This window comes from Crassostrea angulata, chromosome 5, assembly GCF_025612915.1.
Source record: "Crassostrea angulata isolate pt1a10 chromosome 5, ASM2561291v2, whole genome shotgun sequence".
Classification (NCBI taxonomy): Eukaryota; Metazoa; Mollusca; class Bivalvia; order Ostreida; family Ostreidae; genus Magallana; species Magallana angulata.
Genome location: NC_069115.1, coordinates 7,037,677 through 7,053,084, shown reverse-complemented (window position 1 = coordinate 7,053,084; position 15,408 = coordinate 7,037,677). Strand labels below are relative to the sequence as shown.

The 15,408-nt window shown below is 33.2% G+C and overlaps 2 protein-coding genes across 4 annotated transcripts in view; one reads left to right on the top strand and one right to left on the bottom strand.

Moving 5' to 3' along the window:
• The window catches only part of LOC128184831 (protein PAT1 homolog 1-like), an 89,975-nt gene that overhangs the window by 43,232 nt on the left and 31,335 nt on the right, over positions 1 to 15,408 (bottom strand). The gene's annotated exons all lie outside the window — the stretch shown is intronic.
• Positions 7,742 to 10,090, top strand: LOC128184835 (zinc finger protein 91-like). Its single transcript, XM_052854450.1, has one exon. It carries the CDS (start codon positions 7,757 to 7,759, stop codon positions 9,905 to 9,907), a length of 2,151 nt encoding a protein of 716 aa, XP_052710410.1. The 5' UTR covers positions 7,742 to 7,756; the 3' UTR covers positions 9,908 to 10,090.

Here is a 15,408-nt window from a genome sequence, read left to right as displayed (position 1 = left end):
AAAATTATTAAATTTGTTCATGTTGACAAATACTACATTGTAAATGTACAAGGTTTAGAATATTTGAATTTAATAGTTACCCAGTTTATACGAGGATAAACTGATTTGGGTAAGTTCGATTGGGACCGCGAAGCGTTTAACTGTGTGCGGCCATCTTGTACATATGAGGAAAAAGAGTGTAAACATTTCTTGAACTGGCTTGTTTCTGCCCGAAACTGGCCAAAAATATTGCCAAAAGATATAAAAACAATGAATATGAAGTCCTACATGTCATTTTGTTTGAAAAGTTTGCATACAAGAACAGGACACTGCCTTTTTAATAACTCAAAACAGCTGTCGAACTGCGCAGGTACCGTACAGTCTTGTTTTTGAAGATTTAAGAATCTGAAATTATGAAGGGGGTTCATTGGTGTCCTTTCTACAACCATTGTTTAATTTACTTGGTCATATATAGTCTTAAACACATGTACAGTTCTGAAAAGCTTTGTTACAACGGTTTCTCTCTGTAATTCGCTTTGCTGAGGTACCGGGGGAATAAAGGATCTTCGGGGACTTCGAAATAAAACCAAATATTAAAATAAAGCCAAAATACAAAGATTATCAATATAGATTGCAAATGTCAAAAGGTGTAAATTCACAATAAAATCAGTTCTTAAAATTGAAAAGAAAAAGAACATAAAAAAAATATTTACCTTCGAAATAAAATCAAATATATATTAAAATAAAGCCAAAATATGAAGTTTATTAATTTAGATTGCAAATGTCAAAAGGTGACAATTTGCGTTTGGCTTTTGGTTTTATTTAGTCGATAATTACAAAGTCACGCCCCTAAAGTTAATCCCGAAATATAAAATATAATTGGTTATTTAATTACTTGTGGGCGTGGATAAAAATGAAACGAACATGTGCCAGGTAAGATGTCAAAACAGGTTGAATTATGTATAATTAAAATACTAAGTGGTCCTGTGAGGCTTATTTAACAATTGACGTTAATTTGAAAATTAAAGAAATAAGTATTTAAAGATTTCGACATACATTTGAATATTTTACTTTTTTTCGGTTTTTTTTTCATTTTAAAAACGTATATACCAAAAAATTTATCTGTTGTTAATGAATATATTAAGTCATCCATTAATATCATGATACCATTATATGTTAAACTTTTTAATTTAGTGTTTGATACTGGTATTATTCCGGAAGCCTGGTTGGTCGGAAACATAAAACCAATATATAAGAAAAAGGGTAGTTATGCTGACCCACAAAATTACCGTCCGATTACTCTTTTGAGCTGTCTAGGAAAGGTTTTTACTTCTGTATTGTGTAGAAGGTTAACTACTTTTGCTGATAATGTTAATCTTATCAGGGAAAATCAGAGTGGTTTTAGAGAAAATTATTCTACAATTGACAATATGTTTGTTCTTTACTCCCTGATTGAACTTTTTTCACTTAAGAAAAAGAAACTCTTCTGTGCTTTTATTGATTTTAAAGCTACATTCGATAAAGTGTGGAGAATAGGATTATGGAAAAAACTCATTGAATATCAAATTAAAGGGAAATGTTTAAGGGTTGTTGTCAATATGTATAATGGCTGTAGATCAAGAATATTTTATAATAATGATTTTTCCGAATATTTCCCTTGTCAAAATGGTGTCCGTCAGGGAGAAAACTTATCTCCGTTTCTTTTTGCATTATATCTTAATGATCTTGAAGATTTTTTATCACATGAAAATGTCATAGGACTAAAAAGCCTGTCTGAAGAAATTGAACAAAATTTAAATTGTTATCTAAGAATTATGATTATGTTGTATGCAGACGACACTGTGCTGATGTCCGAAACCGAAGATGATCTACAATATCAGCTTCATTGTTTTCAAATGTACTGTGAAAAATGGAAATTACAAGTGAATGTTGAGAAAACTAAAATTATTATTTTTGGCAAAGGTAGACAAACCTCAAATGTATCATTTTTATACAATGGTAACGAAATAGAAATCGTCAAGGAATTTAAAAATTTAGGAGTTATCTTTTCAAGAACAGGCTCTTTCTACAGTACTAGGAAATATGTAGTGACTAGAGCTACCAGAGCTATGTACGCAATAATTAAAAAGTCAAGAGAATTAAATCTATCGATTGATTGTCAACTTGATATGTTCGACAAAATGGTTGTTCCAATTTTACTGTATGGTTCTGAATTGTGGGGTTTTGAAAATTTATGTATCATTGAAAAATTGCATCTTAAATTTTGTAAACTTATACTTAGTCTTAAGACGTCCACACCAAATTTTATGATCTACGGTGAACTTGCTAGATATCCATTGTGTGTGAAAGCAAAAATTAGAATGTTGAATTTTTGGATAAGATTGTTGAAAGGTAAAGAATCAAAATTGTCATATATATTGTATAGTTTTTTACATAGCCTAACACAAATCAACAATTATAATTTCAAATGGGTTGAATGTATACAGAATATTTTACATGAATGTGGTCTAAGCTATGTCTGGTTGACGCATAATGTAGAAAATGAAAAATGGATTTTAAATGTTGCTAAGCAAACTTTGATTGACCAATTTCAACAAAAATGGGTCTCTGATTGTAACGCATCTAGTAAAGGATTGATCTATAACTTGTTTACCAATAACACTTTTGTACCTAGAAATTACATAAACTCTGGTGCTTATATGAATAACATTACTACATTAGTTAGATTTAGAACAAGCAACCATAAACTGCCAATTGAGACAGGCAGATGGAACAATGTACCTAGAAATCAACGATTTTGTAATTTATGTAAAAATAACATTGGCGACGAATATCACTATATCATGATATGTCCAGAATTGAAAGAATATAGAAAAGCTTATTTACCATCAATGTATTTTAGACGACCAAATGCTTTCAAATTTTTTGAATTATTTTCATGTAAAAAATTAGCTGTTATTAATAACTTATGTAAATTCATCAATATCATTAATAAGAGAGTCAACTCTCCAGGTTGATGTGTACAGTATACACTCTTGCTTTTTGTTTAATATTGTATGTATTGTATATTTTCTCTATGTTGTTTTATACAATATGAGAATAAATAAAATGAAAATGAAATGACAAATTTAGAACATAACATTATTAAAATAGCATTTGATATGAATGAAATATACACAAAATATACAGGGTAAGTGATATAGCCTATAAAAATATAAACAATATATATATAAACGGAGCATAAAATTTTGTAACAGCTTATACAGAATAAAGGAAAGGTAAGTGTTTTGATTTTTGTTATAAATGGTTTAACATTCTTGAAGTTGTTGATCTTATACAAAGACGGTGTTGAAATTGATATGAGACGAAATTGTGACCCGGTGAGCTTTAGTCTTTTAATTCAACAAAGAATTTAAGATAGATCAAGTTCAGGGATTTTAGTCTTGGGCATTTTATGTTGAGAAAGTGAAAGTTGAATAACTGTAGCCCTCCGCATGCGCTGATCTAGAAAAAAATTCCATGGGAATCCGAGGAAAATCTTCCGTAATTCAACTGTGTAAATACGAAATTTGAATTTCTACCTCCCTGCGTCCGCGTATGCAACCGTGAGAAGAAATTTGGACGGTGTCGTATAATTTAAGGTCCGCCCTGTAAAATGGTCCGGTCGGACCTTTAATGTTAACATTTAGGGTCCGGCTTTCTTCTATAAGAAAAGGTCCTACCCGTAGTCACTTATTAAAAGTTCTCTTAAAGTAATTATTCTAATTGCTCATGTACATGTATCTTAAAGATGTCTTTGTTTATGTAATCCAATCGGACATTTGCGTATCGTACATGTATGACCGTAATACTAATTAAATTACTTTTGGAATATTAAAGTTAATATTGATAGCGGGTTAGATTTTGACCAATTGTATAAGAATCTGAAAAAAGAAAAAGAAAACCAGGAGTATTTTGACAATAATTTGCACACACTATTAAGTCCCTTTGTTTTTAAATCTCTTCCGGTGTATACAGAGTGTTAACAGAGGGTTTCACGACAGGTGAACACGGGTAAAAGAAGCCCTGCAGGCATTCACACCTGTGCTAATCAGAATACACCCCTGAACAAAAATGTCTCCGCTGTAGTGTTCTACACAACTTATATTGTCTTTTTAGCTCGTGCTTTGTTTAATTTTCAGTAGGTTAGGAGCGTTTGATTATATACTAATAATTTATACGTCTCTAGGTAGATTTAACATTTATTTAGTGTATGATAAATGAAAAGAGGCCGCATACATGTATATGGATTACCTGAACAAAAGCAATATACGTTGACAATATACTGAACATACGTAACTGTGGTACATGTAACTATAAGGGCGTGAAAAAACAAAATAAAGTTAATTAGAAGACACTTGTACCTATTATCAAAAAGCAGGTTTTAATTGACTACAGGTACATGTAGTGTTTATTCATTCTTTCTTTATTCACTTTAGGCTTAACAGCCCGTCCGTATTCATGTACATATAACATACAGATATGCAATTGGAACAGGAGAATAGACAATCTACTTAAATTATGCCAAAAATTCATTTCGTAATTTTAAACTTTTATCTGTATACTTTACAAGGTTATTCAGAATTTGGTGAAAATTATCTTGGAGTTGCCCCCCCCCCTTACTTTTTGGGGAGTATGTATAAAACATTGGCATGAACATAAGGAAATTATAAGTGAAATGGTATATATAATTCATAGTATTTTTACCCAGTGACCTTTTATTTTAGAGGTAGGACCCAATATTATAGTTGAAGGTCCGCCTCGTTAAAAAAACTGGTCATACATGGATGTAGTTTAATATTCATTTGATTCTTGTTGTGATATCTTTCAATTGATCTTCTTAATGTTGGAGTGGACATGAAATTGACTTCAGGGAAGTTTTTTTTTATTCATTCAGAGTAGTTACACATCCTTTATAAATATTTAAATAATTGATTTTCATTGTAAGATATTTCAATTAAAGGAATAAGACCCGGTACATGTATATATAAATGCACTGTGTCCCTAAGAAGATCGTAAAATTAATGTAATCTTTAGTAAGAGAAGTTACTGTAGTAAAACATATTTATAATTAAGTTTTATCCGACGACTTTTAAAAATGCGACAAAGGCCTAAAATCCATTGCAAACGATTGTCCGTCTCATTGAAATAATCTTAAAATATTAAGCTATGTTTGGGCTATTTGTCTGACGGTATTGATTTTCATCTAATGGCCTTTTTATTCTTTAAATTGGGGGAGGGGCAAAGGAATGCATTTGATAATGTTTATATGATACTTGTGAAAAAAATTAATGATAAACATTTATGTGGGCGTAGCAGGCAGAAATCTAAAATAAAATGTTACCGGGGTGTCAACATTTGCCTTTTTCACACAAATATTTTCTTTTTAAGAAATTTTTAAACTGAATCACCTTAAATTCTTTTAGGATACAAAATGCTAAGACAGGAATGTGACTCTTTGCTAATATTACATGTGTTTAATTTCTTATGAACAAATCAATTCCTTTGGATACTCCACTTCTTTGATATTAACAACGGCAAAAGTCTGATCCAAAAATATAATTATAGAAAAAAGGATCGAAGAATTGAACAATTTATTATAATTAGCATAGCTTATACATGTGCCCTAGTGCAAAAAAAAAAAAAATAGCAATAATATGTACCGCTTGCAGGTATCGATATTTAATTTAATTGTAAAAAATATTTGATTTTGTAACGTGTCACGTTTTTAAGCGTGTATCATATTGGAAAGATGTGCAAAAAGAGGACGTATAAAATGTCCATTTTTTGCATGATCATTTCAAACAGTCAAACACCTAAAGGTGTGAACCCTTCACACCTGCAGGGTGGTGTTTGTGTATATAACACCTGAGTGAAGCCATTGTTTCATTAGTGACACCAATCAGTTTCATTTCCTGTTTATATAAGATTGAATGGCAAAATTAATGTTGAAATAAAAAAACTCAGGTTTAAACTGTTTTTTTTAAATGTGAGTTTTAACTACATGTAAAATTATAATGTATTTTCATTAATTTTACACTTCGTGATGGATGTTAACAAACTCACCTTGGGTGAGTACTCCTTTTAAAGAATAACAAAACAATACCACTTATTTTATAACAAAATACTCGAAATTGAAAAAAAAATACAAATGAAAAAATATATACCCCGGAACTTTTATGTTAGGCGGACCTTTTCTTATACGGGCCGGACCCTTTTAGAGCAAAGGCGGACCTTAAATGTTAACATTTATGGTCCGCCCCGGACCTTTTTACAGGGCGGAGCTTAAATTATACGACAACGGTCCACCGCAAATAATATAAAGTTCTTTTCAAATAAAACGTGGTCATTGCATTCAACTGGCCTAACGTTGGTCTCACAAGTTTTCAGGTCGATGTGCGTTAGATACAAGACCAACATTTCCCCAATGTTAGGGCAGTGTCGGCACCTGATCATGCTGATGTTGGGTCAATGAAAACTATCCAATACTCGATAGGTGCAACCGTACAACTGCACCACAATATCAAGAAAAACACCAGTCTGTGTAATATTCATAATGATAAAGAATAGGGGTTCTTTACTTCATAAGCTACAAAATAATCTTTGAAAGTCCAGATGAAATATGAAGAAAATATGAATCCACCCACGGTGCCAAAATACAGGCAAACAAATTACCTCGTCACCGTCAGTTATAAACATAGTTCAACATTCGGAAATCATCGGTCGTTTTTTCAAGACGGCCTAAAGAAGAGTAAGAACAGAAAACTATTTTATATTTTAAAGATATTCTGCTTCATATGCGTTAATTTTACCATTCTGCATAGATTATCATTATTCGATAAACTAGAATTCTGTAAATATGTAGTATTAATTCAGATGATAATGTAAACAATGAAATCAAGTGCGATTGATGTTTACCAGGTCAAGTACAATCACTAGATTTAGTTACCTACATAGCTTTATTTACCTACCTGAAGTAGGTTTATTTAGATACTCAATCATACTTTTGTCTTAAATGGGCATTTGTACTAAAAGTGGCACTAAGGTGCAGCAGCAATTTTCAACTTCGAACTGATCTGAAAACAATTCATAAAAAAATCATTCTTAAAACTGTTGCTCTTTTTGCGCAAATGCAGTCAAAGTTTTAAAAGTTTTGGGGCTATGTATAACTGTTTATGTGTTACCAAATAGCTATTTTCTAAATGGGAAAACAAAGAGGAACAGTTCTGGTTAACATGATGATTGATTAGTAATAATTCAGCACAATATGAAGCAATCACAATTATCCATGCCTCATCGCACACAAGGTGTCATACAATTAATCAAACAATAGAAATGCACGTTTTCTTTCAAACTGCTGTAACGCAGCGATGTTTTAACTATTTTTGCTCTGGGTTGCTTTTATATAACTACACAGTACAAATATAGATTGACAGTTCCTTGCGACTTTTTGTCTGTTTTACATAAAATGCAAAATTGCATAAAGGTAGCTAAATAAACCTACTTCAGGTAGGTATATAAAGCTATGTAGGTAAATCAAGCTACGTAGCTAAATCTAGTGATTGTACTGGACCTGTTTACAACATATCTCTAATTTCCTCTATTCAACTTGCAGTGAAAGTAAAATACTCAACAGCATTGAATCATTGTTACATTGGTGAACTTTTTATTGGAAAAAAAGATGATCATAATAATTTATTTATTTATTTATAATTGAATTTGTAGAAAGAACACCAAAATGCCACCAGTCAGTAAGCCCAACAAGAACAAGCGGTGGACGTGCTTACAATGCAATAGATCCTACAGTCGCAAACATGACTTGGAGCGCCATGCAGATATTGCCCACACAGTGACAGAGGACAAACCCTTTAGATGTGAACAGTGCAAGTTTGTTTTTGATTCCAAAGACAATCTGAGAACTCATGAAAATGAACACAAAAAGGAGGAAACCAAATTGAAGTGTGAAATTTGTGATAAGGGATTCAAATCTCAAAACACTTGGAAAAGACACATAAGGGCTCATTTTGACCCCCTCCCTTTTGCCTGCAAAGTATGCAAACGTAGATTTGGACGAGAGCATGATATGCATAGACACACTCTTAGAATGCACTCTGGGGAGAGGCAATACCAGTGTGACCTTTGCCCTTCTAAATTTGCATGGTTCAGTGATTTAACCATTCACAAGCGTCGACACAATGTCATGAGAAAGTACAGGAAAAGCAACAAATTAAGCACAAGGAAAGCTCTGCCTAGAAAATCAAAAAAGAAAAAACCCAGTAAAAGTGAGGAAAAATCCCCTGATGAAGGTTCACATGTTTGTAAAATTTGTAGTCAATCATTTACAACATTTTCTGCTCAACAGCTTCATACATGTGATGTTCCAATATCTTCGGAGGAGGAAGAGGGCAATTTGCAGGATGACGCAATCTGTGATCCAAATGAAAACAATTTCAGGAGAAAGTTTGAGAGAGCTGCTGCCCTAGAGGCCCACTCTTACCAGTCAAAGCCTTATCCTGAGAATTCTGATAGTAAGGCTGAGGATTCAAACATGCCACTGGACCTGAACAATTTGGAAGGAACAAATTCTTTGCACAATGATGTTGATGAGTTTTCAGAATCAATGACTCTACTGAAAGATCAGCGTTTCAGGGCTGAAAGTGAAAATGAAAATTCACCAGAAACTTCAAATTTATATAAAGGTGCTCTGATAGATGACACTGATAAGGAACCACTGGTGAATAGTTATACCAGAAATTGTGCCATAAATGAGGGATCAGATGAGGAGTTACAAACTGGTTCTAAGCCTCATGAGCAGGCCCATGATGAAGAAGATGATGATTTACATACAGATTTTAAGGAAAAAGAGCATGCAGGTCAAGAAATCAGTCAACCTTCAAACAGTGAGAATTCCAGTGCAAATATAAATGAAAGAGAAAGAAGATTCAGTGACGGTTTCAAGTGTAAACTTTGCCTGAAAGTATTCCCCAAGTTCTCATCACTCCAGCTTCACTTATGTGAAGAGAATCTGGAGGAGGTCAACATAATAGAAAACTCCCCTAAAGATCCTACAATAAAAGCCAAAAAAATTCTGTCCAGATCAAAGGACCCTAACATTCAGAAAACAAGTTCCAAAAGCCCTTTAGAATCTGGGAGGAATTGTGTGAAATCTGTCTTTATGAAAGGTCAGCAGAATAGTTCCACTTGCACAGAATTCATCTTTTGTGGGGAATGTCATCAGACATTTTCAAAGATATCCAAATTAAAGAAGCACTCATTAGAAAAACATAACAAACCTCTCATTCTTTCTTGTTTGGTTTGTCAAAAAGAGTTCAGGACCAAAAGCAAGCTGGAGCGCCACTTTGCTTCTCATGAGAGCTCGGTGACTCATTCCTGTGAGGATTGTGGAAAGACATTTAAATACAAGCGAGACATGGAGAGGCACCAGGACCAGCACACTGAGGAGAAAAAAACTAAGCTCAAGTGCAACTTTTGTCCGAGAGAGTTTTACCGCAAACATGACTTGGACAGACATGTTGAAAATATACATCCTGCAAAAGCTCCATACAGATGCGAGCTGTGTCTTGCCGGATTTGGTTCCGCGGAACAACTGGAAAAACACCTACCAGAGCACGCTGCGACCCATCCTCACATTTGCTGGGAGTGTCAGAGGGGATTCAGAACTGTACAGAACCTGAAGCGCCATCTGGTTCTACATTCAGATGAACGTCCATTCTCCTGCCCCGTGTGCAAGAGAGGATTCAACCGAAAATACGACATGTTTCAACACATGCGCATTCACCGTACAGAGAGGGTTGAATGTAAGCTTTGTGACAGGAAGTTTGTGTCGGGTGACGGGCTACGGAAACATGTCAGAAAAAAGCATTCTTGATTGTACTTAATTTGTTTGGAACAAATCTTCAAATTCAATTTGACAAATGTATTGTGGTGAACTGCTGGCATTAAGAAGTGAAAATGTATTATAATACATGAATTATTTAGCAAATGTTTATTGTCAGTAATATTTCACACTGTACCATCTCAGTAAAAACTAACTAAACAATATTGATACATACCAGTACATTTCGATTTTTTGATTGTTATCATATTACTGGGCATGATCTCTTTAAATGCTCATGCATGCAGTCTGACTTTGAGAGTGTACCACAGTCCTTTATTCCAAAATTTTTAATTTATGATACTTTGGCACCCTAGCTTATTCATGACATTTACCCCTGCCAGGGACGGTAGGGAATATACATGTATATTTACATTTTCCAGTGTCTTTGCCTGTGATAACACTACGTATCGATTTTGTACTATATAACCCATAATACAAATGACGCCAAATCGAGGCGCCAGCAGAGTTTGCTTATTAATATTTAAATATATAATCGTACGATGGCTTCAAATTATATAAATATAAGTAATAAGTATTCATTCTTTGAATATTATGAGATGATAATTTCGGTCGGGGTGTGATCAAATCTATCATAAAGCACTTCGGGCTTTATTGGATTTGATCACACCCCGACCGAAATTATCACCTCATAATACTCAAAGAATGATTCCTTATTCCTTATATATTGCACAACAGTGAAGTTTAGGGTTTTTTAAAAAAAAAAATGTTTTTCTTCTGTTCTATGATTTTTTTACATTAAGGAGGCTGGTCCATGCTCAACAAATAATTACACAGTAGGTCTACCTTAAAATCTGAAATATGGTTTTTAGCTATAAACCATATGTAGTAAAGAATTGTTTAATATGAAAATGTTCAATAAATGCACTAAAATATCTCAATGTCTAGCAATGTGCTATATTCATTTGGATATGTACATTTCAGTCATGCAACAAGCTCATGAAAGATGTATTACAGAATAGTTTGGGGAAAAAGACGTTTTAAAAGAAAGCACAGCAATGGTTTTAATAATACATTTTGCCAAACAAAAAAACAACTGGTATAAAAAATTCTTTTGAAATAGGTAAATGATATCTTGGGAATTGAAATAAAGCTAACGACTGGATAGTATATTAAAATGAGTTGAAAAAGGGTGTATCAATTTAAAACTGACAAAATTCTGGTTTTGATAGCCAGAATTATTGTCTTGGTTCTCTCCAATTGGTATGACAAAATGTGGTTATGCATGGCGAAGTTTAAAGCAATGGAAGGCAATGAAAAGAATCCTACATTTTCCGTTAGATGTAATTTAAGCAAGAGATATTTACCCTTGGCCGCCATTTTGAAGGTCCACAAGCCAAGGTTCCTCCATTAATCAACCAACTTTATTTGCCAGACTAACGGATAAGTTTTTAATTCGTAAAGATTAATTGTCAATCCAAACGGTAGAGAAAAAAAAACAATTCCTCTTTAAGCTACCCAACATCTAGACGTATTTTATAGAATTAGAATACTCTCTGTAATTGGTCAGTCAAGGTCGTAGCATCAGAAAGGGGAGGCATGGTAGAGGAGAGAGAGAGAGAGAGTGTGGAGAGAGAGAGAGAGAGAGAGAGCCATTTCTCTATAATCTACCAAACATCTGGATGTCCTGTGATGAAATCAGAATGCTCTTTCTAATTAGTCAGCCAAGGACAGCATCAGAAAGGGGGGGGGGTTAACTCCCTACTTTTAACAAAAAAAGAGTTTTAACAAACTAACCCCTTCTCCCTTGACTAGAAATAGTGAAAAACTCCCACTAACAACCTCCCATCCCTCGATTAGGAATTTGCAGATTGGCCACGTGTTTTTTAGTTTGTTAGTGGTTTTGCTTGTTTTTTATTGATTGTCAAGATTTTGGGATGTACGGTCTGCCCCTATCAAAAATGATGCTACTTGCCTATTGTTTTAAAATTTCTCCTTGTCAATCAATATATAAAGTTAGTGTTAAATGGCAAGTAACAAACCCCACAACTCTAAATTAAAAGGCCTCTGTGAGAAATCTGCCCCCCCCCCCCCCCCAAGACACCAGCATTGGATAATATGTAATCAATTCTGAAAGTCATGGCTATATCTATAGGTCAAATGATAAGTATTATGAGTTTATAATCTTATTTAATTTTTAGGTCACCTCAGTCGTTCAGTTTTACAATTTTATATTTTTTAACTTCTTGGAAACTACAAGGCGCCAATTGTTACCATTTTTGATGTGAAGCATCTCTTGGTAAGAGGAATCTAAATTGTGAAATTAATGGCTCTACCTCTACCAGGGGCACCGGCGGGGCAAAATTTGCCAAAAAAGCCAAATTTAAAAAAATCTTCTCCTGTACTCCCACACATGTGATGAAAAAACTGAATGTATGGTTATGATGTCCATGAAGCCCTCTACCAAAATTGTGAAATTCATGGCGCGTGGGCAGGGGTTCAGGCTATAAGGTGAGGCTTCTTTGGCCATATAGTGAAAATGTATTAAATCTTAGAAAATCTTCTTCACTACTCCCACACATGTGGAGAAAAACTGAAGGCATGGTTATGATGTCCACAAACTCCTCTACCTAAATTGTGAAATTCATGGCCCCTTGGTCAGGAGTTCAGGTTGTAGGGCTGGGGGAAATAAGGCCATATAGTGTTAATGCACATAATGTTTAAAAAAAGACAAAGAACACGGAATAAAAACTAACTGGATATTTAGAAAAAAAAATATTCTGTCATCTTTAATAATAGTTCATGTCACCTGCATGTAAGGCAGGGGAAGGGGGTACTAGTATGTAATTGTCTGATTTATTCTGCTCAGGTAATTCAATGAAAGAAATGATTTAATTCACATGTTTAGAAAAGAAAAATAATGAAGCTGTTCATCAAAGTTATTGATATGATATTGTGAAAGCATTTGAAAGGAGTTCATGGAAGAGGATTATAACAGCTAACAAAGTTATCTTCCCTTGCTTCTTCAAAATGAAGTTATATGATCAAAATAGTTATACAAGTATTCTTATCATTTGAAACTAAAACAGTTTTTAAATTTTTAAAATAAACAAGTAGACTTGTTAATAGTAAAGTAAAAAGTAGTATACTAGCCACCTTGTTTTAGTTTATGAAAACATATAAACATAAAACCTCTTTTGAAAGTTCACTAACTGGGAAAAAATACTTTGTATGGAAGCTTTATACCTATACAGTAGTAGGTCCTACACTCTAATACGAGTGATAAGTCTTCTGCTAAAATATAGGATTAAGATTTAAGAGTCCTTTCAAAAGAATTCAGGCAGGGGAAAACTCTATGAAATGCATTTATGAGACTCCTCCACAATTTTTTTAATAGACTTAGGTACTCAGGTGACCGTTAAGGCCTATTGGTCTAGATCTCTTGTTTATTTATAAAAAGAATCGTCAAGTTCTTATTGTACTTTTTGATTAAAAGGCAACCAAATATACCGTCCATCTGGATTTCAAATCGGGGGGGGGGGGGGGGGGGGTCAATGGATCGACACTGTAATATTGAGCTGCCTGGCCTAAACAAAAAAATTACAAGTACAACACCCAGAGTGTCAAAACCGAATGTTTTATAATATTTTTCTGTTCATTTGTATGTCAATATTATTAATTCTCTCCGATCCACTATAGCTGATCATATACATAGAAAACGAAGACTGTAACTACCATAACCCCAACCAAAATGCCACTGATTTGACTATGAAGATATTTTGGGGTAACCTAACATCCCGGAAGTGTCCAGAATTACTAACCAATGTCGACAACTCTCTCACAGGGCTGCATAGTATTTACACGTCTGTACCCTAGCATGCTGGTCTTAAAAATAGTTCAGGGGTTAAAACATAAGTAATGTCACTGAATGCAAAGCACTGTCATCGAGTGGTTCACATGTACTTATTTGTATCCATACATCGATACGCATTGGATGATTGTGTCATTACAACCGCAGAAAATTGTAAGGAACGACCACCTGAATATTTACATATACGACACAGGAGACTCTACGCATCTGTTGCTTATACACAGAAGACGTTAATGCCGCTGAACAAATCTTATTTGCAATTGTTTATCATTTGCATATTATGTGTTCTTTCAAAATCTAACACAGCTGTAAGGTTTTATAAAAATATATTCACATGTATTTCGTTACATTCAAATGTAACAATATCATTTTGGCTTTTAATAATAGTTTAAAACTGCACCATACATCATTGTTTTGTTTTTAACAGTTAAACTTTGATTCCCTACAAAAAAGAGTGTGTTCACATCATAGCAAACAGTTTAAGAAACAACGCCTTTCTGATATCGGACAAAATTCTAATTTAAAATAATTTATAAATTAAAAAACAAAACCAAATAATAATAATTATAAATAAAAATATACTGAGCATAAAGTATGTTGCAACTTGAGAACAACTTGGTTACGCTTTGACATAATGTCTATATATGCAGATATCCAATAAGTTGTATTATTTGAATCTACAGTGAACTTATGTAAGATTGTATATATTTCTTCAATATTCTAAGATGATTTGCAAACTTGGATCAATAAGAGGAAATACACTAACTGACAATAAACGAACTACAGATGAGTTAATTGTGAAATTTACAGTTGTGGGCTGGTCATGTAAACTTTAAGACTTTAAAACTGTGCACAAACCACATAAAAATGAATATTTTCCATCATATTTAAGCAAAAAAATTTGACAATACCTGCCGGAGAGCAGAAGGAAGATAGGATTAATTATGTATCTGCATTGTTTCATAAAGAATAGTATACTGATGCCTATTTTTTTATATATTAAAATGTCACAGCAAAATTGTTTGCATCCATATATAAATAATTTGACCATATTTTCTAGAAAATTATTTTTCTTAATTTTTTTTTTAACTTAATGTTCTTTGATTATATTTACAGCTGTTTTCAGTGATTTCATACAATAATATCCTGTTACAACAAGCAAATGTTGATGTCTTACAATACAGTAAATGTATGTGAATGTCTTCATTTTTTTTAATATTCTGTAACTTTATTTATACTGACTACACACACACACAATATGTACGAAAACTGTGCCATGTTAGTGGAAAATATTTGAGCAAATAAGAAGACATCTTTTCAGTAATGTGGCTTTTCTTTTTTTGGTTTGAATCTAAATGCCATTGAATGATTTTAATACTTACTTCAGGCCAAATCTTTTTATGTAAACGATAACTACCCTGGTAATATGATTGTTAATGAAAGTTATAGATATTTTACTAATGTAATGTTATTAATTTATTTAAATGCATTTATTTCTTTTCTGAATACAAAATGCACCAGTATTTAAGGACACTTAGTTCCAATCATTTTAAAATGACAGGTACGTATTAAGAAAGGGGGTCACTGACCAGCCCGTAGTGGGTGGTAAACCTGCCTTGTCTTGTTAATATATTTATGGACAGAGTTCATAGTTATGAGACAT

Excerpts from the sequence above, each read along its gene's own strand:
- LOC128184835 (XM_052854450.1), top strand. The coding sequence starts at position 7,757 with ATGCCACCAGTCAGTAAGCCCAACAAGAACAAGCGGTGGACGTGCTTA.